General features: G+C 46.1%; 2 protein-coding genes across 9 annotated transcripts in view; one reads left to right on the top strand and one right to left on the bottom strand.

Moving 5' to 3' along the window:
- The first annotated feature begins 158 nt into the window (after positions 1-158).
- LOC124996005 (protein shisa-2) lies at positions 159-7,622 on the top strand. The gene is made up of 2 exons (XM_047568803.1): positions 159-1,343; positions 5,517-7,622. The coding sequence occupies exons 1-2, from the start codon at positions 983-985 to the stop codon at positions 6,113-6,115; spliced, it is 960 nt and encodes a 319-aa protein (XP_047424759.1). The 5' UTR covers positions 159-982; the 3' UTR covers positions 6,116-7,622.
- Positions 6,596-23,167, bottom strand: part of atp8a2 (ATPase phospholipid transporting 8A2) — a 50,278-nt gene continuing 33,706 nt past the window's right edge. For 7 of the 8 annotated variants that reach the window (XM_047568799.1, XM_047568794.1, XM_047568797.1 and 4 more), the window contains 12 exons: positions 21,978-22,161; positions 21,021-21,131; positions 19,060-19,134; positions 18,585-18,707; positions 18,027-18,105; positions 17,870-17,931; positions 17,322-17,378; positions 15,368-15,475; positions 13,579-13,667; positions 13,286-13,390; positions 10,686-10,777; positions 6,596-9,878 (listed from right to left, as the gene is read on the bottom strand). In XM_047568799.1, coding sequence (XP_047424755.1) covers positions 9,784-9,878; positions 10,686-10,777; positions 13,286-13,390; positions 13,579-13,667; positions 15,368-15,475; positions 17,322-17,378; positions 17,870-17,931; positions 18,027-18,105; positions 18,585-18,707; positions 19,060-19,134; positions 21,021-21,131; positions 21,978-22,161 — 1,180 coding nt within the window. In that variant the 3' untranslated portion in view covers positions 6,596-9,783. Of the gene's footprint in view, positions 9,879-10,685; positions 10,778-12,808; positions 12,840-13,285; positions 13,391-13,578; positions 13,668-15,367; positions 15,476-17,321; positions 17,379-17,869; positions 17,932-18,026; positions 18,106-18,584; positions 18,708-19,059; positions 19,135-21,020; positions 21,132-21,977; positions 22,162-23,167 lie in introns of all 8 variants that reach the window. The other variant, XR_007110783.1, reaches the window with a different exon arrangement.

Genomic DNA, 23,167 nt, shown 5'->3' with positions numbered 1-23,167 from the left:
TTACTTTCAAAATTAAACCATGTCACTGGTGGGTCACATAAACGTCGCCAAATCTTATAGCGTGGAAAAAATCAAACACTTCAATCGGTACAAGTTCAGGTAGATAAAAAATGTCCTCGACCACGAGTTGAATGTTTGGTTCCGATCTGAATGTTGAGTGTTGAAAAAAAAAGTTGGTCTGAGGGGAAAAAAATATATTAACACTCAAATATCTTATTATTTTCCAAAGAAAATGATCAAAAACTGCAACATTTTATTTCAAGCGGTGGGATTTATTTTGAAGTCCTGAATAGAAAGTTGTAGCTGTTGTAGGTTGCGCCCGGTCATTCCGACAGTTTATCACCGGTCTATTACTGTGAGGTGTGTATTTGCATCTGGCTTTTAACACGCCCCCTTCACTCTAACACAAAGATAGACCCTGCGCGCTGTAGTTCAAGACTGAGACTCGGGGGGCTGACTGACTTCTGACGCTCAACAATGCAGACCACGCCACAAAAGTTTGAAACGGTATCTTTACGCACGGGGCTGGTGGGGAGAGGACTCGGGGGTGACAGCAGCTGCGCGTCCATGGATCAGGCTACATGTGTTGGTTTATCTGCATCCCAGCGGAAAGTCATTTGAAGAGCTATTGGAGGAGACGCGAACAACCTCGGTGCAGTGCCAAAGGAAATCCACGAGTGTTTCCATACAGGATTTACCAGTGCTCTGAAAGCTTACACCTGGAATATAAACTAAGTTGAAGTGCATGTAAGACCTGTGACAATTTTATTATCAACAGCATCTGCTTGATGGTTTGTACAACTCCTGGATAATCACCTACGGAGGCACTTTTGGAGACGTTGGATCTGAATTACGCACGGGATTCCTCTAACAAATGACAGCCTTTACGTTCTTTTCTACTTCCCCACTTCATCTCCGTAGTTCCCTTCACCGCAGCGAGCCAGCGTATCACCCCCCTGACCAGGTCAGACCCAGAGAGTAAATGCCTCTCGGTCTCTCTCCGTGCGCCAACGTGCGGCCGCGGGCCACCTGGCTGAGAATGTGGGGAGGAGGATTCCCGATGTCTGTCACCGTGATTGTGACTCTGCTCCTGGTCATTATTGACGTTAAAGCCAGTGGGGAGTATTGCCACGGCTGGCACGACTCCCAGGGAGCCTGGAAGGAAGGTTTCCAGTGTCCCGAGAAGATCGACGGAGAGGACTCGATCATCTGTTGCGGGAAATGCGAGCTGCGCTACTGCTGCTCCAGCACGGACGCACGGCTGGATCAGGGGAGCTGCGATAACGACCGACAGGCGCAGGAGCCCGGGACGGAGAGCAAAGAGAACAAGGACTCCGGTGCAGGTATAAGACCACAACTTCCACAGTTTCCCTCTGCTACTGCTGCCACAACTATTACGAGCAATGCCAACCCATAGCAATGCTGCAAAGTTAAAACAGATAAAACGCTTAAAAGACACCAGAGAAAGGGACAAAGAACATCGAGAAATAGAAAGAATGTGAATAATAATATGAATTAAGACGTGTTTTGGTGAATTGGTTGTCCTCGGTCGTGGGAGATCTCTTAAAATGTCTCTGTAAAAGTTTAGAAACTCCTAAAATAAGTTATGTAACGGATACTGTAAAAGGACAGTGCACTTAAACTGATTTGCTGCTTCAGAGGAGGGAGTTTATGTCTATTCAAAATCTAGTAAACCGTTTTGTTTTATTGATTTCATATAAATCTAAAAAGAATAATGCGAGCCAACCTCATATATTTACATACTAAGCGCCAAACGCGCAGGATGTCTTAAGCCTAATATCATAAATGCAGACCCTATTAAAAGGCTTGGTTTCCTCTCATAAACCCGGCAGACTCACAGGCAGTGTCTCCCTGTCAAGGGGTTCATCTGCTGCCTGTCCCGGCTGGCAACGACAGCTGCACATGAGACAGCAGACTCCTCCAGAAACCAGTTAACTGCGCTCACAAATGGCAAACTGTACCGAGCTGCTGCACTTTATAAATAGAAGTATTTGTTCTGTAACGAGCGCAAGAGGGGCCGGGCTCAGATCACGCCGTCCCCACGGGGATCAAGTTTGGACTTGACCGGATCTTGGACAGTGTCTCACCGAGGGTGCTGACAGCTCTGTGCATTAAAAAAAAAACACGAATCCAATGTGTAATTTACAACTATTTGCTAACTAACTGCCAACCACCGAGGGCTTCACACTCACACACACTAAGATGCATCATGTCAACAAATCCCTTAGTGAATATAGAGGATTTGGAGACAATACAAACGTCTATCTCCACCCTGGCGCCTTGTTCATCATTGCTTACATTCCCATAAATTATTCTACCATAAAGCCTCTTGAAGCTGCATTATATGTGGAACAAGAGGTCACCGAACAGATAATAGACTTCCAAAAGAATGAATCAAACACTGAACATGAGAGAAAAGTGCAACTCAGTCTTATTTCATGTTTCCCTGGAGGATATTATGCCCTCTTTGGTCGTCCGGCTATAATCTGTCATTTGCTAATACTATCATGCCTTATCACTGCAGGAAGAGGTATATACATTTCAGTCACTGGCCTCCAGCCAACAAAACTTAAAGAAAAGCAGCTCTCACTAAAAAAAAAAAAAAAAAAAAAAAAAAAAAAAGAGGAAGTGATTTTTTTCTTCGTCCCAGGTTCACTTTGGTGCATTTTATACATTTTTCTTTAAGTTGCAGCCTATTCATCATCTTGGAAAGATACACACTGAAATGTCAGGGAATAACGGGCAGGAAATTATTAATGTGCTCAACATGAGGGAACATATGGTATTTAGGAACAGGAGAATGCCCGTGGGATAGCCCAAGGAGACAGGGAGAGTCCAGCCAGTCAGCCAGCCACAAAGACTCTGCCCAAAACAAGAGCTTAGGGTTTAGGGGAGGAGGGGAAGGGGGGTTTGCTGCTGTTGCTGCAGCATGGCTGCCACAGCTCAACTGCAGCAACAGGTGTGGAAGAGTGACAGGGAACAATAGGAAGACTTCAGCTGCCACGTGCACAAAAGGGGATTTCTGTACTTAAAAATCACTCAAAGCAAAAGAGAGATGAAGAAGTGAAGTCCTCCTTTTGAAACGCGGTTAATGAACGTTCTTTTTTTTTAAGATTTGCAAACGGATGGAAAGAAATCAAATCCATTTATTCAACTACTGGTTAGTATTTGCTCTTTGCTTAATCCTCTGTGTGCCCTATCCTACATCTCGTGTGGAAACTAAACAAATCAAAGCAGCGGTTCACAACATTCCTTTCAGAAACAAGATGTGTCGAGATGTCTGTTGAGATGCCTGAAAGCCATTAGCTGCTCCACTACACATTGCAAATCGTTTAAATTTTAAATCAGGAAGTAAAGTTCCTGATGTTTTTTTAAAAAAAACTATGCAGAGATTAAAACAGGGACTACATACCTATCTCTATCTCTATCAACCTTTTTTTTGACATGCTACTAATTGGGCCTCTGTGGAAACTGGAGGGATGTCGGCGCACCGCTTTACAATACAACACATCATTTTCAATTCCTACAGAACCATTGACATTCAGGCTGCTAATTAGCAAATGTTAGCCTGCTGACTTGCAAAACCAAGACAAGGTTAACACGGCCAACTTTATACCTGCTGGGCGTCAGCATGTGGCCGTGTTAGCATGCTGGCATTAGCATTTAGCTCAAAGCACAGCTGAGCCCGAGCACAATTAGACGGAGCTGCAAGCACGGGCGCGTGCTCCGAGTCTCGTTCCTTCATTTCTACCCCATTAATCATTTCTCGACCCTCCAGTTTTATCTCGTGACCTTTTAGATGGGCAAATGAACCTTGGGATATGAACCACAGGACTAAATGTAGGCCAGACTAGGTCTGTTTTAATAATTTTAGTAATGAAATGTGCATTATTTTTAGCTCGTTGGCACTTCTTCCACTCCAAGCACGCTGATCTTTAAGCAGCACTTTTTTTTTTTCCCGCCTCCATCAGTGATTTACTGTACGGCGTGATGGAAAGTAGCTCTGCAGTGAAAGTAGCCATGAAGTAACACAAGATGAAAGTTCTTGCACCTACTAATCCTCGTCACTCATGCAGAAAGAAAAAAAATAGAGGGAGTGGAGGCAGAGATGTTGAGGTCGAGGCCATGTAAGAGCAGAGGGCAGTGAAAGGCTCCCTGGGACATTTCTGCTCTTGTAACTTATATGCGTTGGCGAAAAAAAGCTTGCGCTAAAGCCTGTTTGCTGGGAGGTGTGCGGCTTCGAGGTGTCTCTGAAGTCGACACCGCTTCTTGCGGAAAAAGAAATGGGTCAAGGTCCTGGTTTGTTTCATGTCCCGGTGCCTCGGCCTCTACTGCCGCCGGCCGGTGACTTTAGTTACCAGGAATTACCGCCTCTTCCAAATGAATGACTTCCGGCCTCTTAACAGGTTCCACGCAGTAATCCCTTTAATACCCTGCTACTTTTGATGAGCATTTTGAAAAAGTTTCTCAAAGTCATATGGATGCATTTCAAAGAGCGACAGAGACAAAAGGAAACCGGAGCCAGTTGCCACCTCTATCTCTGGCATATAGTTACAGCTCGCAACACATGGGCACATTGAATGTGGAAAATAACTACACCCAGTGGGAACAATAAAACACAACTAATCACTTGTAATGTAACATAGTGGTTATTGTGTTTGTAAGGTGACTGAATGATTGAGGGGAAAACACCTTGTCGGTGATCTCATCTTAAATGTCACCCCGTTTTGGCAGAGCCTTTTCTGCTTTTGGCGAAAAGAACAACTGGAAAGGGAAAAATTACCGCCGCTCATGTTTCAAGGTAGCTGTTGGAGCGTTTCCTTCTCACTTAACAAATTTTCAGGCTGAATCTGCGATCTTAAGATGTGATCAGCGACTCCCCTCCCGTTCGACCCGGCAGCCTGACTGGTTTGAGCTGCGAGGGTTACACAAGTTCATTGTTGGGAGTTTGATTTGCTGTTTTAAACAAAAAGAAAGAAAAAGGTCAGCGAGGGGGATCGTGGCTGCATTAAATCACTCGACATTAAAACCGTTCTTTAAGCAGATGCCAAGCACTGTAGTTCAACTTGAGTAACTTATTTTCAAAGGCTTAGTCATAAATAGCCGGAGAAAGAGGAGGGTCACAAATATCTGCTGGCAGCCAGCCTCAAGAATGTCACCCGTGCAAACACACACACACACACACACACAGACACACACATGTGTCTGCAGGGGTCGAGGAGGCTGGAGAACAGCAGGGTGCGGAGGATTAAAACGGATCAAAACAAAGTTAATAACTGCTAATGAGAGGCCGGGACTCCCCAGGGACCCGGTCTCGGTGTATCTTCCATTCTTCTGCTCCAGTCCAAACACTCCTCTGGTTCAGGCTTTTGTTTCACTGTCTTGTCCAATCACTTGCAGGGGCTCCTGTGCAGAGAGGGCTAAACTTGTGAGCAGGCCAGGTAGCTTCTCTTTGAAGCTTTAATTTAATCTTCTTCTTCTCCTCCTCTCTGTAGTGCCCATCTACGTGCCGTTCCTGATCGTGGGCTCCGTGTTCGTAGCCTTCATCGTGGTCGGCTCTGTGGTTGCCGTGTGCTGCTGCCGCTGCCTCCGACCCAAGCAGGAACTGTCTTCACCTGGTGCGTCTGGAGGAGGGGGCGGCGGCGGCGGCGGCGGCGGCGGCGGAGGCGGCGGCAGCGGGCGCCTCTTGGAGACCATCCCCATGATGGCGAGCACCTCCAGAGGCTCCTCGTCCCGCCAGTCCAGCACGGCCACCTCGTCCAGCTCCTCCGCCCCGCCGGCCGCCCCGCGCCCGGCCCCGCCCCCCATCATGCGGGCCCAGGCCTCCTGCTGCCTGCCGCCCGACGCCAGCGTCTTCGTCAACATGCCCACCAACTTCTCCGTGCTCAACTGCCAGCAGGCCACGCAAATCATGCCCCACCAGGGGCAGTTCCTGCACCCGCAGTACATCGGCTACGCCCACCCCGTGTCCCACACCGCCACCTTCTTGGACCCCTCCCACGGAGGATACAGACCCCTCCAGTCGCCCTGCCCTCCACCCACCGGTGGGTCGAGCGTCACCAGCGACCAGAAATTCCCTCCGGTGACGGTGTGACGGGGGACCAACCTGCAGACCACTCGACCACTTTGTTGCAAAGACTTAACATGTGAAGTTTAACCTGTGAGGGCTGCGGCAGAGACCTTTGGGCGCGCTGCCAGAGTGGATAAAAAAAAAAAACAACAAAAAGAACAAAAAACAGACTTACATGAAGGACTCATAAAGCTGTTGCTGGTAGCAGGGCCTGCCCTGCTTTTTGTGTGTGGTGTGTCTGTTCAGTGCTTCATATGTCAAGTCAGAATGAGCTAAGCTCTGCCTGTGATGGGGTGAGAGGGATGTATAAACATTTCTCTGGCTAGATGCAAAGTCTAAACTGCATCTCGGAGGGTTACACAGCCCAGATGGGTAATAATGCACAGTTCACCGCAGCTCAAATAAAGACTGCGCGGCGATTGAGGACGAGATTTGTTGGCTTATATGTGCGGGAATGAGTGACGACCGGATGATTTATAGCAGGAGACTGTATGAAAAATGGACTTTCGAGTTAAAAAAAAAAAAAAAAAAAAGAATATGACCACATGCTGTGTTAATGCCATGTGCACATCTGTGCTATGAGTGAATGTGAGGAGCGGTTTATACAGTACAATATATTTTTGTTTGTGTTGAAAGTATGAGGAAGGAACGCTTGCGGATGGATGTTTGAAATCGTACGCGTGTGGAGGGATGTAGTCGAGTGAGTAACCCGTGAGTGTGTAATGGGAAATGCAGGTGGTGTGATGTGAAAGGCAGCCGCGGTCTCCCTGTAGGCTATTTAAACTGTAATGAAGTGAACACAGGACACCGACTGTGACACTCCACCCTACTACACAACCCCACCTCCCCACTCCTCCTCCTCCTGCCACCTTGAAAGAAAAAAGAAAAAAAAAAACACACACACACACACACAAAACCCCAACTGCCCTGAGCGGAAACACACTCACAGGACCCAAAGATGACAATATTCACACAAGGCTGGCTGTTAATGTTCCTTGGAAGTGTGCGACAGAGGAGCAAGAGGCCGTTCTCTGAAGATTACCAAGTTAATTATACAGCAAAATCTCTCCCAGCTGCCCCCCTTTTTACTTCTCTCCTGTGAGAGGTGTGCGAGTGTGTATTTAACGCTACCACAGTTCAGTGCGTTAGTACAGGCAGCTCCAGGGCAGCTATGACTCATTATTTTCCACTTAAAAAAGAAAAAGAAAAAAGACATAGAAGTGGCAGTTTTTGCTTGTTAATCAAATTTTTTTTTTTTAGCTGTTTTGTGTGCAGCTCAATCACAGAGGAACATGCAACTTGAGGAATGTGCTGCTTCACTGAGCGTGGAGCCTGAGATATCACCAGGTACTGAAACCGGTGTGTGCGTGTATGTGTGTGTGTATGCGTGTATGTGTGTGTGTGTGTGCAGGTCATGACGGATTCATTTTAGGCTCAATGTGTTCAGTACTTACGGTGAAATTCAGCAATATGATGCAGGTGCGACTTTTTCTAATGAATTTGAAAAAAAAAAATAAACACGTTGTAAAAAGAAGAAAAGTGTCTTATCTTGTACCGATATAAAACAGTGTCCCCATGAAACAAGGTTAATGGGGATACTTAAACACTTGGAGATGAGGCTTGGCAAACAAAAACGGTGGTGAATGGATCGTCTTAATCCCCTTAAAACTCGCACAAAGACACACATACTTAAGCCATCAGAAACATTATATGCATTCACAGACGGGGCTACCACCCACAGAGGACCGAGCGAATACCTGTCACATCACCCGACACGGGGAGAGGAGAAACAATAAACCACAACAATGGACTGCTCAAAACTATGACGACATGGAGGTGTAGTTTTGGCAGGCCTCCTCCACGAACCCGGCGCTGCAGTAATGTGAAAAGCGGAGGGAGAGCAGTTGGAGAGCCACCGGGGAGGAGATGAAAAGCATAAATGGCCCGATGGATTCTCCATATTGGAGCAGCTGTGGTTGGTTTGGGTTGGGCCACATCCAGGAAGGTGGGCAGGAAAGGGATCTCCAAGATGTGTGTGTGTGTGTGTGGGGTGGGGGATTAATCTGCTAATGGTGCGTCTACGCCGATTCTCCTGAGATTAAAGAGGGAGCGTGGGAGAGGATGGATTCTGTTAATTTATAAAATCATATGTGACTTCTATTTTCAGGCTGAAATGTAAACTCCTGCTGGTTTCCCTGCAGCTACAGTTGGACTTAAAACCCCCTCGACTTGATTGCTTGAGTATGCACTTACAGTGAAAACACAAAGACATTTGGTCAGGCCATGGATTGATTAGATTTAATGATTAGGACTTGGATGGACACCCCCACCACTCCCCCCCCTCCCTCCCTCCCTCCCTCCCCACCCTCCCTCTCCCCACCCTTCAGTCTTGCATTCCTAAACCAGAGCGTCCTCAACACAGAGCACAGACAATGGACTCTACATTCAGACAAAACCCGGAGCCAGAAAAAACACATGACCCATGAGAGAGTCGCAATCAAATTCCTTCTGTTCGGATTCCTATTAGGACTAGTTCAAGTAAAATGTTCCCTGTAAGACACATCCCCACGTATGAGTACAAAAACAGGCGTTAATGAAACGAGGAAGAAAAAAAAAATAATATATATAAACACAAACACGTTAATGTCCACTTTTAATGATAAAAAAAAAAAAAAAAAAACCTGAAAGAAAACAGTCCGGTGAAGAGTCGGGGATCCGAACAGAACTGAAAGGAGGAATCGCTAATGCCAGGCATGCTGCGTCAGCTGACGGTACCAAACAGGCGGCTTCAGGAATCACAGGAGCGGTCAGAATTAAAACAGGGGGAAAAGCTAAAAAGATGATTTTTAAAACCTGAGGTGGGCCGCGGAGGAGGAGAGACATGGAGGCTGCAGAGCGGCTGTGAGGTGGAGAGATGAGGAGGGTGGGGGGGAGATAAGGAAGAGGAAGTCCTGGTGGGGTTGCAGTTGCAGGGTGGCGGTCCAGTGTCGGAGAGGGTGGGGGTGGGGGGGGGTTCTGCCTCAGTGGCGTCTCTGTGGTGTTTGGCAGTGAGGCCTCGGGGCTCCGGCGGGTCACCGGTCCATGCCTCCCTCCTCTCTGTTTTTAAGAAACTCATCAGCGACTTGTATATGTGTGTGTGAGTGTGTGCGCGATGGCGGACGAGCTGGACCCAGAAGTGAGAGGTAACCGAGGAAGCTAAGACGCGTGGACCGACACACGCACACACACACAAAACACGTTGAGCGCGGATGCTTGCAGACACACACATGCACAGGCAGATACGGACGCGTCGACACACACGGCGACATGAAGCAAACCCAGTCTGAGGGGGTTATACGGATATGAGTAGCAGTCTCTGAGTTTGACTGGTCATGCCTGTGCGTGAATATGATTGCTCATGCCTGTGCAGCCTTTGTTAGATGGTTTATTCCGTATGTTTCGGGGCCTGGTGCCTTTCTCCCGAGTCAGTCATCCCGAGCGCCAGCGACGGCCTCCACGCCTGACCGTGACCCCCACCCCCTCGCGGGGAGGTCAGGTCACAGTTCCAGTAAGGCCACAGCAGGGGTCGGTCGCCCGGCGTGAGAGCGCCACGTAAAGTCTCTCTCTCTCTCTCTCTCTCTCTCTGCTGTCGCCATGACAACCGCTGCTACGGTGAGCTAAAGCCTTGATCGGGGGTCGGTGCGGAGGGGGGGCTAGATGCTGGGGCGCTGGCGGGTGGTGTCGTAGGAGCGCACTACCTGGGATTGGGACACCACGCCGTGCTCCTCCTGAGAGAAGGCGTAGCCGTCTGCAATGGAGACACAACAGGACAAGTCTCAGGTGATGAAGCGGTGAGTTGGTGAGTGAGACCGACCAGAAGACATTAGTATTTAACATCTTGCCCATATTAAGTACTTTAAATCGTTTTTTAAAATTCAGTTATGCAAATGCTGTTTTGATTTGTTATTCTGCATCCAAATGTTGGGAATCTACGCTACTGGTCAAAAGTTTTAGAACAGCATCAGTATCCTCTGGTATAGTTGGTCAGGGCCTAAACTTTAGTCCAACCTATGTCAGAACTACCTCAGGATAAAAACAAGATGAAAAGCTCGAAAACATGTAATACATAGAATATAAATACTGAAGCTGTATGATGTATATTTTCGAGCTATGGCCATTAGTTCAAAAGCGATATATCAACAAGTATAAAAGCCACAGCTTAGATATTTGTAGATATAATGTATAATGTAAATTTGTGCGTCTTACAAATTGAATGGTTAGAAAATGGGTACAAAACGAGAAATTAAGCATTTCATTGTCTACTACTACTGCTTCTCCAAAAAAAATGTCAGTCAAAGGGTTAACTTCAGTCTAATTGGTTCATGCTTTCATTTCAGAGTAAAATGACACATTAAACTGCATACATTTCAATAAAAAAAGAAAGAAATGTGTTGTAAAACTTTTGACCGGCAGTGTACATTAACTGTCTTTATTTGAAAAGTTGCTATAACGCAGTTGGTTGGTATCTGTAGTTTAAGGAAGCGCTAACATCACAGTCAGGAGGACGCACGTTATTATACTAAAACATGAGAAATGTGCATCTTGTCAAACTCACGTGTCACAGTCTGCTGCACGGAGTTGGAGCGTCCGATGCTTGAAGGTGTTTTCCTAAAGACTCTTGTCAGCAGATGGGCTCGTTCGTTTAGACTGCAGAGGAAGGCGAAGAAGAAGAGTCACTCCACCTCTTTACATCACAACTCAACACCAGCTCTAAAGAAGAAGGCATCTCTACTAAACACAACTACACGGCACCATTTACTAGAAGCTACTGCGCCTTGTTTTCAATCCGCGTACTGATTATTTTCTTTTTCATCTTTTCATTTTCTTTCTAAAACGATCCTTCTGGGATCACATCAGTCAACAGAATCTGAAGGGGATTAAGTTTGACATTGACACTGATTGAATTTAACCCAACTTAAGTCAAAAACTGCCTGAAGGGCAACAAGACATCTTTAGTAAACTACTCTTCACCCCCCCCCCTGCCACTCCTCTGCTCTTAACTCCCCCCTTTCCAAGAAGAAGACTGGATCCTCTGTTCTGAGACCACACGCCGTCACGGCTGCTCTCCTCCTGTGACCAAAAATAACTAACCTCTTTCCAGATATTGCACGCAAACGCACTCATGCACACAAATGCATGCACGCACACTTAATACATCTGTGTATTTTCTTCTGTCTCGTCCCCCCGTCATTGCAGCCATTAAAGGAAAATGGCAGCGAAAACGCACGGACACCGACTGCGACGTCAGGAAGGAAGTCGGCTCCGGCCAATTTTATTTGAAAGAACATATTTTTGAGATCATCGGCGGGCGGAGCATTAAGTTCACACACACACACAAGGTTTTTCCCTGGCACTTACAGTACGCAGCAGTGATGATGATCAGTGGAGTAGTTATGGACTGGAGCCAGCCTTCCCAAGGCTAACATTTGGAAGGAGCGGTTAGGAAAGTCTTATAACTACGCTGACTGTTGGGAGTTTGTGAAAAAAAAAAACAAAAAAAACGGAGGAGCTCTGAAGTGTGCTCGGGGAATCTTTCGCCTGTTACGTCTGTTAGAATGATGACAGCGCTGAGTGAAATATAAAAGAACAAATAGTGACCGGGCAAATGGATGAAAGGCTCATGCATCATTACGACTCAAATCGTCCTTTAACCGACAGCGATGCTTCTCTCTGGATACCTTCCGACTCAAACTGCTCCGTTCAACTCCTCCCCTGAGACATTCCTGCGTCCTACCTTTCCAGCCTTTCCCATACCTAACCCAAGACCTTCCTGGGAACTGCAAACACAGATGTTGCTCTTTTTACGTTTAACTCCACCGCTTCTCTGCCCACCCTTACTTTATTTCTCCGATGATACCGTAAATGGAGAAGACCCAAGGATCTGGTGCTGTTTAAGTGGGTTTAAGAACAGGGTCAGTCCGGGACGGGGCCCTGAGTAAGGTTTAGGTGGAGCACTCATCCCACCTCAGCCTGGAAACGCACCTCAGCCTTGTGCAGTTCCTCTCAAGAACCAGACTGTTCTAAGAAACAGTTTCTCTAAGGACAAGTAATATAAAACCGCAGTAAATGAATAACTGTACTAGAGCTCGACCGATACGGATTTATTTTTTTTTTAGAGCTGATACCGATTTTTTAAACATGAGCATTGGCCGATGGCCGATACGAGCCGATATCTGGAGCCGATACTGCTTTTTCTACCTCCATTTACATGATAAAAACGACACAATGGTAACAAATGTTACCAGTCTCAGTTTAACTCCAGCTGTGCATACTCTGGTAGTGGGGGAGGGATAATATATGGGCTGTCTGTGGATGCGCCTGTCTGTAAATCTTGCCAGGGGAAAGAAAATACATACATACATCTACATCTACATCCATATATATATATATATATATATATACATACACATATATAAATATATGTGTATATATATAAATATATGTGTATATATATGAAGAATGCACCTGCGTATTGGTCATTACCGATACCAGTAAATAACTGAAATATCGGCCCGATATATCAGTCGATCTCTAAACTCCACTAAATCACTTTTTTCCTGCCAATGCTAGTAAATTAAAAAGACTATTTTAAATAATTATTTTGTTCTAACACAACTCTAACACCACGCACAATGCTAAGTCACAGCCCTACGACTCACAGACAAACAGTAAACACACCAGGTCTGTGCAGCAGTGCAAATTGATCCACCTATGAGGAAATCAATAGCGGCGGTGAAAGAATCAAGAAAATGAGGAGAGAAGTCAAGAAATTAAGAGTGTCTGGACACACAGAAACGTAAACTCAGTTAATGAAAGACAAGCAAGAGTCACGACAAATCAGCGTGTAATGGGGGCACACAGGTCGTTCGAGGTCAGAGTTCACACAGTGGGACAGTGCAAACCCAGACAGCTACCTCTGTGAGCCGATGTGGCTCTACGGGACCTCAGCCTTGGCTTCGGCCCTGTGGACGGTGCCACAGGGAGACAGGAATGGTTTATTTTTAAACAAAGCAGAACGTAATATATGCCCGTAACTACCAGGGCAGAAAAAGCTTGACAGAAAATAAAAGTAAGGCACAAACAGAATAACCGGGTTGATGAGAAAAACGAAACATGAACAGGAATCTCCCATGATGGTTTATAGTGTTTGTGTACCTGCGGCCGCTGGCGTCTCTAAGCACGGCCGCGCCCGGGTCAACGGCCCGCGCCTCCAGCTCCTGCACCTCCTCCAGCAGAGACTTCCTCACAGTTCGACGCGTGCTGCAAAGCGAGGAACAAGCACATCAAACCCACAAAGGAAAGTCTGAGCGTGTTACTTTACGCAGACACATGTAATTCATAACGTAAAGTGCGCCTAAGTGTTGACACAGACTCAACATGGGTTATGTAAACGCCTCGGTCTCTGCATGGATTTCCCATGTATTTATATTAAATGCGTTTCTACTCACGCTGTCCAAGCGAAGTCTTTGAGTAAACACGCAGTAGGCACCAGGACCAGGCCCAGCCAGAAGTGCCAGCACTGCATCACCTTGCCAGCCTGCAAATGACAACACACAGGCTGCATTTATTTTCACCCTTGCATTAATTCAAATAGAGGATTAAGTCATTTTTCTCGGTGCAGAGAAACACATGTGGCAAAAGAGGGGAGCGAGCACAGTGAAAGCCATACAGAGCAAAAAACGAGAGTTAGCCAAAGTTGAACACTCCTCACGTTAGCCAGACATTTTTTACAGCTTTCTCACAGCCAGCACCTACACCACAAGCTCGATGTAACACACCATTCCCACAGATGAAATACAGAGCTTCTGTGATGCTTAAGGTTAGAAATGCTAGTGAGTAACCACACATCACCCCCTACGTGTCCATGCGGTCCAGCTGCAGACGAGGCTCATTGGCCTCTGACCCCGTTCTCAGTCTGTCTCCCAGGATTAATCATGCATATAACCACTGTCTCAATCCCCCTGTCGCTCTCCCTGCCCACACATCCCATTCTCCCGTGATTCCCTCCCATCCCACCCTTTCAAAAACTTCTTTTCATCAGCAGCGGCTGTACTCCTCTGATGCTTGTCCTCGCTTGTTACCGTAAATCCCTTCATTTTCTTTTCTTAATTACCTAGCATCTCTGTTTGGCTGCAGCTTTCGCGGCGTCTCGCGTGCCTCCGTCTTTTGTCTGCAGGCCTGAACATTTAACTCAGCAGTTGCAAACGCTTTATGGACCGTATGATGATTTCCTGTGTCCCCCCCCCAACCTCCCCCCTGGAGGAAGAGGTAACGAAGAACCAGGCGGCCGCTGGAAACACATCGAAATCACAGGACCGCACTCGCACCTAATCAACGTCTCCGTCCGTGACAAACACCTACACGCAGATTGTCTTTACAGACACAAAGCACATCACGTCTTCATGCGCCCTGGAGGACGGAGGCGTGATAGAGGACTTTCTCTGTTTTGTTATAGCCATAGAAACAGACGGCTGGAGACAGAATTTCGCACACCGAGTTATTCTGAGGCAGCTCTTTTCCATACTGCGTCCACCACCCCCAGGACAGATGGAAATATAGATAGCAGGAGCAGGGGAAATAAGAGAGGTAATAGGGTAGTTAGAGGGGGGGTGGCTGAGTGTCTCTGACTATTCCCCAGTTAGACTCGGCAGCTGCAGAGATATTTGACCGCATTCCTGATTTCTGACACAAATTGAATTAATGGGCAGAGGGGAGCTGAGACCCTTCACCCTACCCCACCACTCAGTGGGGCACCTCATCTCATCTCATCTCCCGTCTTTATCCCTGAACTCTTAAAATTAGTCTCTCAATTACCGGGTCCCACATGCGCTCTCCTGACCCCCCACTGGAGCCTCCTCATCACCACCACTATCACCACCAAGAGCAGCAGCAGCAGCAGCAGCAGCGGCAGCAGCAGCCCACCCTCTTGAGTCAACACCTCCGCAGAGGGCAGTAAAAGACCGGGGCTCGGGTGACACGCAGCAGGTGCGGGGAGCATGGCGAGAGGGGCTGCGGGGGCATAAATCTCCCCCCGGGGCTCCAGCAGTGCCGACGTGGAACACCCAGGAGGTGAGTCTCGCAGGCGCCAAGTATTGGCAACTAAGGAGCAGGGAGGAGCAGGTGATGTTGAGGAAATGTCGAGATGTAAAAGAAGGGGGCTATTTTAACCCCTTTTAACCCCCTCCACCCCCCCCCGTTATTGAAATGAACGACACGTGTTTACGGAGAGCGACTTGCCTGGCCCAGCATGTCGGGGGCGATGGGGAACGTGGGCCAGATGACGGAGTACACGGCGAAGAAGACCATCCAGAGCACCATGCTTCCCCACACCGCCAGGTGAGAAAACTGCAACAGGGGAAGGAAGAGGGAGGAGGAAGATTGACAAAAGGAAGACGATGATTAAGAGATAGAAAAAAAAAGGCATGAGGTCAAATAGTTTACGTGCAGCCCATCCAAATATAGACAACCTTTCCCTCCCCGCTTCTCCTGTCTTCGTCCCACTCTCTGTGATCTGCTGTAAGGGGACACTGCGTGAATTCCAGTGGGACCTCGCTTCATTACTGGCAGGCTGTTGTGCGGACAGCTGAACGGACAAAAGTGTCAGCGCCTTTTCGGTCCATCCTGACAGTTTCTCTCTCTTATTCTTTGTTCAGATCTTTCCCATATTTCAGTTTGATCATCTGCGTCTTCTATGTGGACGCTACGACTTGAGATGTAAATCGATTTATTCAATAATAGGGCTGCAGGAGTATAGATTGTTGTAAATGAATCAACAGGACTACTGGTTATTTTCCTTATAGATTAGTCTGGTGATCTGAGAAGCAGGAAATATAAAATATTTAACTTGAATGATGTCAAATGAAGATGCACTTTCTGAACGTTTAACCACTGCAACTCTCCCACCCGCTGTAATAGATATTTTTTAACCTGAAGCACATGGAGAAGTGTAACAACATATTTCTAATGACATCTGGGCTCTAAGTTACTGTACCTATGTTAAATTAAATCAGTTTCGCTCTTATGTTTCCGTATTTTCTGTTCACGTAACAGATGGTAATGTCACTGCTTTCAGGGCTGTTTTTCTCCTTTGCTTTGCTTCGTCTCAGCAGAAATTATCTCCATTTGCTGCTGGTGAGTTTGAGGCGAGTCACGGTAGGCAACAACACTGCAATGGATCATACATGTTTCACGCTTCAATTAACTTACTGAAAATTTAGTCTTATATTTTGATATTCTATACGTTGATGTGGTTATATGATATGTTTTGACGGATTTGAGTACATTTAGTTTTGGTGCATAGTTGTTTCCAATAGAAATATACATGATTTTGCGATGCAAAACCTTAAACACTCTGAGCCGGAAATCTCCACTTCAGTAGCACTTACACAAACCAAACTTTCCAGATGTATTCCTAACTACATTCTGCAGGTATTTCCAGAGGAGATTTTTCATATATCATTCAGAGCCTGATTTATATAACATTTTACTCCAAGAAAACATGTCAAAAATTGATGTTGTGGGTGATAAAAAGAGATTTCTAAGATTTCCTCTGTAAATACCTGGAAATCTACTACATTAACAAAATGAAACAAGAATTTTGAACCTCACTTGCCGTTATTCAAATTTCTGTTCTGGAAATGCATGCAAATCATTGCATATTTAAGTAGATAACTCCTCATTTGCATATTTAAGTATAAATTCACAGAAAACTTGTAATACAAAAAATGACTGTACTTATGTTATAAATCAACTGGAGGAATTTCATGGTGATATCTAATAGCTAAAAATTTTACCCTATTCACTTGCAGTGTCTCGCCTTAATCTCTGAGCTTATTCAACAGTTCTTGCAGCTGCTTCACTAGAATTTTTTTTTCAGATGATCTTTTTTTTTTTGGCGATGTTGCAGAGGAGTAATGCAAAAAAAATGCGACTTCATGTTAACTGGTTGGAGGAAAAAAGGTGCAAGCCGCTGCAGTTTGAGAAACCTCAAACCTCCACCGCAAGATCAAGGTGCACCACATCTTCTCCCCCCGCCGTCCCTGACTACGAAGCATTTAGAGGAGGTCATACAAACACTGTACACTGAAGCCCTCACAGAGCAGCGCCCCCCTCCCTCCTCTTTATTTATCAACGGTTGAGTAAAATACGGCACACTCAGTGTGGTGTATTAAGAGCGGGTTAATGTTCCTACCTTGGTCCAAGCGGTGGTCTCCATTCCAGCTTTCAGACACACTGTAACTACAACATACTGCGCGCACACACACACGCACGCACACACACACACACACGCACGCACACACACAAACAGAGGAGGAGTGGGAGGGCAAACAAAAACACAGAGAAACCAGATTAGGACACTGGCGACTGTGGAGATAATAAACATTAATAATATACAGTAAACTCAGCAATGTCTCTTAAAATACTCCCCAGTCCCACATGCCGCCTGTAGTCTACACACACACATACACACACACACACACACAACAAATAAATACCACTGATATTCACATGAGACTGTAGGGAGTAAAATGATAGCGTGAATAAAGAGAAGGGATGCATGAATGTGGTGAGGAGACAGACTGGCTAGACGGGACTAGATTGGCTGGAGGCCACTAAGACCCATGAGGAAGCGTACACAAACAGTATTAAATAAACAATGCACAAATCTGCACGGCAAGAGACAGAAAAACAAACACGACATGATAACACACGCATAGAAATAACAATTAGGATGCTTACCGTGTAGACCATATTTCCTGCAAACAGGTAGTCGTTTCCTTGACCGTTATTGAAGGGAGAGTCTGTGGAGGACACACAAACACAAACACACACCTTGTGACAAAGTGTCCAACAGCATTAACGGATGGTGAAATAATAACTGCGCCGAGACACTCACCGTGCTCTAACATTTTGAGCGGAAACCAGAAGAGGATAATTGAATGAATCAGTGCATTGATGCAGTGTCCCCAGAACACCTGAAACATGGACAGAGAGAGACATGGACAGGGGGGGGGGGTTAGAAAACAGTTGAAAACAAGTCACTGCAAGCTAATGCCAAAGCACATATATGCCTCGCACAAACAAAAACAGCAATTCCTCGCAGCGCCACACAACTCCCACTGTGTTTGTGCCATCAGAAGCGCCCTCCTGTGCCACACACTCACACACACACACACACGTACAGTAGCTCCAGTTGCTCGTCTAAAAATGAAAGACTTCCTTATTCCAGCGGTATGAATCTCATTACGGGGTTGCCATGGAGACGCCCCTCCAGTCTCCATGCCACCCTTGTTTACTCGCCAGAGTCCCAAACAAACAGCTGGCATCACTCATCAAATCCAAAAAGAGCCACGCGTTGAATTCGCCGCTCTACACAAACGGCACGTTCAGCTTTTGGGTTTCGGACGTAGGTGCGCGATTTACGGACGGCTCCGCGTTTTTCGAGCGCGTGTACCTTGGTGTTGAAACCCTCGGCGTTCTGGGTTATCCGATAGAGCTGTGGGAACCGCAGCATGTTCTGCTGGCTGCACGGCCGGTCGAAAATCCCCAGAGTGAACGGAGGCAGTGCAGTAAATATCTGCAGGACGCAGAAAGAAAGAAAACACATGCAGCCGATTAAACCACGGTAACAACAGGGCAGAGTGCATGCATGTACAAAAACACCAGCCGGACAATCAGTGTTCATATCAGAGCGTCAGCATTAGCAGGAATTCCATAATCTTTATAATGAGGAGCCTGGAGGAATCTGCAGTGAGACGTAACGTACACACCGCGCGCACACACGTGCACGCAAACATCTCCGGCATGTAGACGGAGAGCGATAAGGAGAGAAAGCGGGTGAGTTAAATTGAGGGACAGATAAAGAGCGAGAGGCATCAATCGATACCACTTAAGCGAGAGTGCGAGGGAGAATGAGGGTGGACACTCACCACATTGTAGAGGCCTATACACCAGCGCTCAAAGAGGATCTGGCCAGAGAAGCCGTTCACAAAAGCGAACCAGAGCTGGGGCACAAAGAGAGGGGATGAGAGGAACAATGGTGGAGGGTTAGACCGCTGCATGCTACATGATGCTACGTTCATGTGGTAGGGTAGTGAAAACAAATGCATTCCAATATACCAGTCCTGCACAAAATAAACTGGATGCCATAACATTCACGAGGAAGAGAGTTTTTGATTCAGCTGTGTTTTCAGTCTGGAGGTTGTGACTTCTCACTATTCAACTGTGTTGAGTTGTGTTATCGTGACACGTTTGTTATTAGTCTGACAGTCCTGTTTTATGTGTTTCATGCGTTCACCTAAATGGCTTAATGTGCGTCATGCGTCTCGGCGTCTGCCTGCGTCACGTGCCTCTGACACAGTGAAACAGACTCCAGCGTAGAGCATGCGACTCCTCATACTCCCTCGTGCCAATTCATTAGGTACAGGAGCAAAGACGAATGCATTCAAAGGTCACGGTCCTGCAATAAATCTTAATTTTCCTGAATATTATTGGACTCAGCTGAGAGACCTATTGATTAAACTGTTGTGTTGTGTTGCACCGACACGTGTTTCTATTATTTTGACAACCCCACTTTAGTTAGTGGGCTCGGCTAAATACCTTTGGTGCTTAACTGAGCCCAGTTTAACAGCAACACAATCGCCAAAATCACCATACAGTTGAATTACCTCCTTTCTGACACCGTTTCAACACAAACTCAACATTACAACAGTCACAAAGAGAGATTTCGTGCAGGTCTTTTATATTAGAATGTGTTTGCTTTATTACCGGTGTACCTAATGAACTGGCAAGTGAGTGTATATAAAACAAAACATCCTCATACAATATTTACACTTCCTGCAGCTACATTAGGCATTGGCGGGATCTTGTTCGTACTTTACTAGAGTTAATTTACTGAAACACATTATTTAAATGTGACTCCGGCTCTGAGTAAATTACACGCACACACACAGACAAACACAGACACACAGGCAGACACACACATAGAGAAAGAGAGAGCAGAGACAGGCTGATCTGAGACCAGATAGAGAAAATGTTTGGGGCCACTGGTGGGAGTTGTGGCATTCCTGGGGCATACAGTGGAGCATACAGCCTGGGGGTGAGGTCAGATACACAAAAACACACTACTCACTCACACACACACACACACATACACACACACACCCATCCCCCGTAATCTGGCTCCACTATGAGGACAGAGACAGTCTCTAACCTTTGGCCTAAAGCTCTCTGCTGGAAGCCAATTATGTGAGATAATCAAGGCAGCACACACACACACACACATATATATATATATATATACACATACATACGTATAAATATACACACACATAGCGGTGGGGTGACTGTAGGCTACAGGCGGTGGCTACTATGAGGACTTGCACCTGCTGGCATCCTTAATGTGGGACCAGAGGGGTGAGGGGAGTGAGCGCAGCTGACATATAACTGGCAGCTCCCCTTCATCATGCAAACAGCAGCTGCGTTTCCATCACTTCTCACTGACAACACACTGGATTACATTCATTTCCCCCAAATCTTACCCTAATCTAAGTCTAACCTTCCTGTTAAACCCTCAAGGTTTAATAATTCGATAACCGCCGCCCAAACGGAGGCAAAGGCGTTTTAGAAAAGCGGTGACGAGACCTTGGCTCCAAAGGTCTCGTCGCTGCCGGCCTAAACACACTTTTTGGGTGGAAGTGTCAATGTGTGACTGTGTGCGTGTGTGTTTGCGCAGACAGAAAGCAGACACCAGAAGGGCATCTCATCCATCACTGTCAGTCTTGTCGACAAACAGCTGCGAAACGTCTCTATTAATGTAACTCTGCGTGTGTGTGTGTGTTTGTGTGTGTGAACCAGGCACGGTATAGTAGTGTAGTAGTGCAGCACTCACCTCTATTATATAGAGGACCACATTCTTATAGAAACAGTAGAGGATGCACTTTGTGACCCGGTTGTAGCTCCACGCACCGTGGACCAACAGAAGCTTCTCGAGGTAGGAGAACTATTGGTCAGAAGAGAGGAGAAGAGGAAATCTTCACTCGGATTAAATTAAATAAAGACTAATTGCAAAAATCAGAGACAGGAAGAGAGAACGTTGAGGCTAGAAGATAAAGATGAGACGTTCAAGACGCCGAGAGAAAGAAGGAGAGGCAGACAGAAAAGATAAGACCTCAGAGTAACCATGATTATGATGTTATTTTATTTCATCCGTTTGGATTTATAAAAGTAAAACGAGCCTTGACCAACTCTTGACTTCTCCCTTCATTTGTACCCATTGAAGGTGGGTTAAAGATCAGGATCAAGAGCATGGTGGCCTCATCTACATTCACATAAAGGCGTTAACATAGGGCTGGCCAGTGTACTGGTATTCTTTTTTCATTATGATAAGAATTTTTAATATACTGTCTGTGTATCATTCTGTATTTGATTACACAGTGTTCAGAACGTTATTTCAGAATGGACCATTTTCAAACACACATGGTGCCACTGAGTCACTGTGAGGCGTGGTGAAGATGGAAATGTCCAAAAAATTAAGTGAGAAGACTTGCTGGTCCCCGATTTCTGGGGACGGTCCCCGATTTGGATGACCTGTCCCCCGGCTAAAGCTGTGCCCGAAAATGTCCCAATTTTAGCTTTTTTATGAATGAGAGAAAAAAAATGTTGCACACAGTCTACAGTTATTACGGTACCTGGTCATTGACATCACAGACAGAGCAATTTTAATATTTTCAAATATGAATAAATATGTCAAAATAAATTAAACCGTAATTGTTCCTCTTTCTTCATTTCATCTTGATATCATTTTTGTTTATTTTTATATTATTTTTTGCTGTAAACCTGCACCCACCTGTGCTATAGAGTAGTCAGAAGAGTTGGTGGCCTGCATGCCCTCGTTGCCGCTGATCCCGACTCCGACGTGGGCCGTCTGAATCATCCCCACGTCGTTGGCGCCGTCGCCTATCGCCAGCGTGATGGCTTTCACGTGTTTCTTCACCATGTCCACAATTTCGGACTTCTGCAGCGGAGACACTCTGCAGAAACGACGAGAAGTAACAGATAAAGACATTTAGATGATGTGCGCTGCTGTGTACACTGGAAGGAAATTGCATGTAGGGAGATTGAATTATCCAGAAAAAAAATATCTCGACAAAGTATGAAACCACAAGATAAATAGCCTCGCCATTAGGAAAGAAGAATAAAGCCTGGAGGACTAACAGAGGGGAACAGTTGAAAGAGAAAACGAAGGAGATGGATGGGAGGTTGGCTGAAACACACACACACACACTGCAGCAGCACTCAGTTTATTGCGCTTTAGGAAACAATGATTCACTGTTGAGCTAACAAAGGTCTGTGTAGCTTACTTTTGATGTGCTTATACGCGTGTACGTATGCTCGTATGAATCTGTGCCTGCCTGTGTTCAGGGAGCTTTTCCAGCGGCACTCCACCCTCTTGACCTGTATCACCGATCCCGTCTATAACCGGTTCTGTCTCTTCACTGACAATGGACGACCCTGGGAGACTCGATTACACGCACACACACACTTCCCTCAAGGCCACAGAGTGACATGCTGCCTTTGCAGAGTGTACTAGGTATACTTGTTTTTACTTTATGGCCACATGCCATGAAATGTTCTGCATCACTGGACAAATGAGAGAAGCTCCACTCAGCGGCATGGGTAAAAGTCCCTCTATTGTGCCCCGGTTTTCTGTTATTTTTACTTTTGTTTTATGTGTTTTTCCCTAATAATCCTTTGTTTTCGTCCAACACCTGCCATGGAAAGAAACCGTGGAAGCTTTAGAATGGTGAGAGCTGGAAACAACAAAGAACTACAATTACAGGCTTGCGGTTGTATTCCTCCGCCAACTAGCGAAGTTACAGTTTACAATCACGTTGGTCCAGACTCATGGAGGAGGAATTCAGTGCAAGAACATGATCATGATGACAAAATGAAGGAAACAAAATATCATGCTGTGGAACTTTGACCGCTAAAATCGAATCAGTTCATTGTTGAGTCATTTCAAAGTTTGGGACAAAT

Source organism: Mugil cephalus, chromosome 18 (assembly GCF_022458985.1).
Source record: "Mugil cephalus isolate CIBA_MC_2020 chromosome 18, CIBA_Mcephalus_1.1, whole genome shotgun sequence".
Lineage (NCBI taxonomy): Eukaryota > Metazoa > Chordata > Actinopteri > Mugiliformes > Mugilidae > Mugil > Mugil cephalus.
This window is presented reverse-complemented; position numbering and strand designations above follow the sequence as displayed.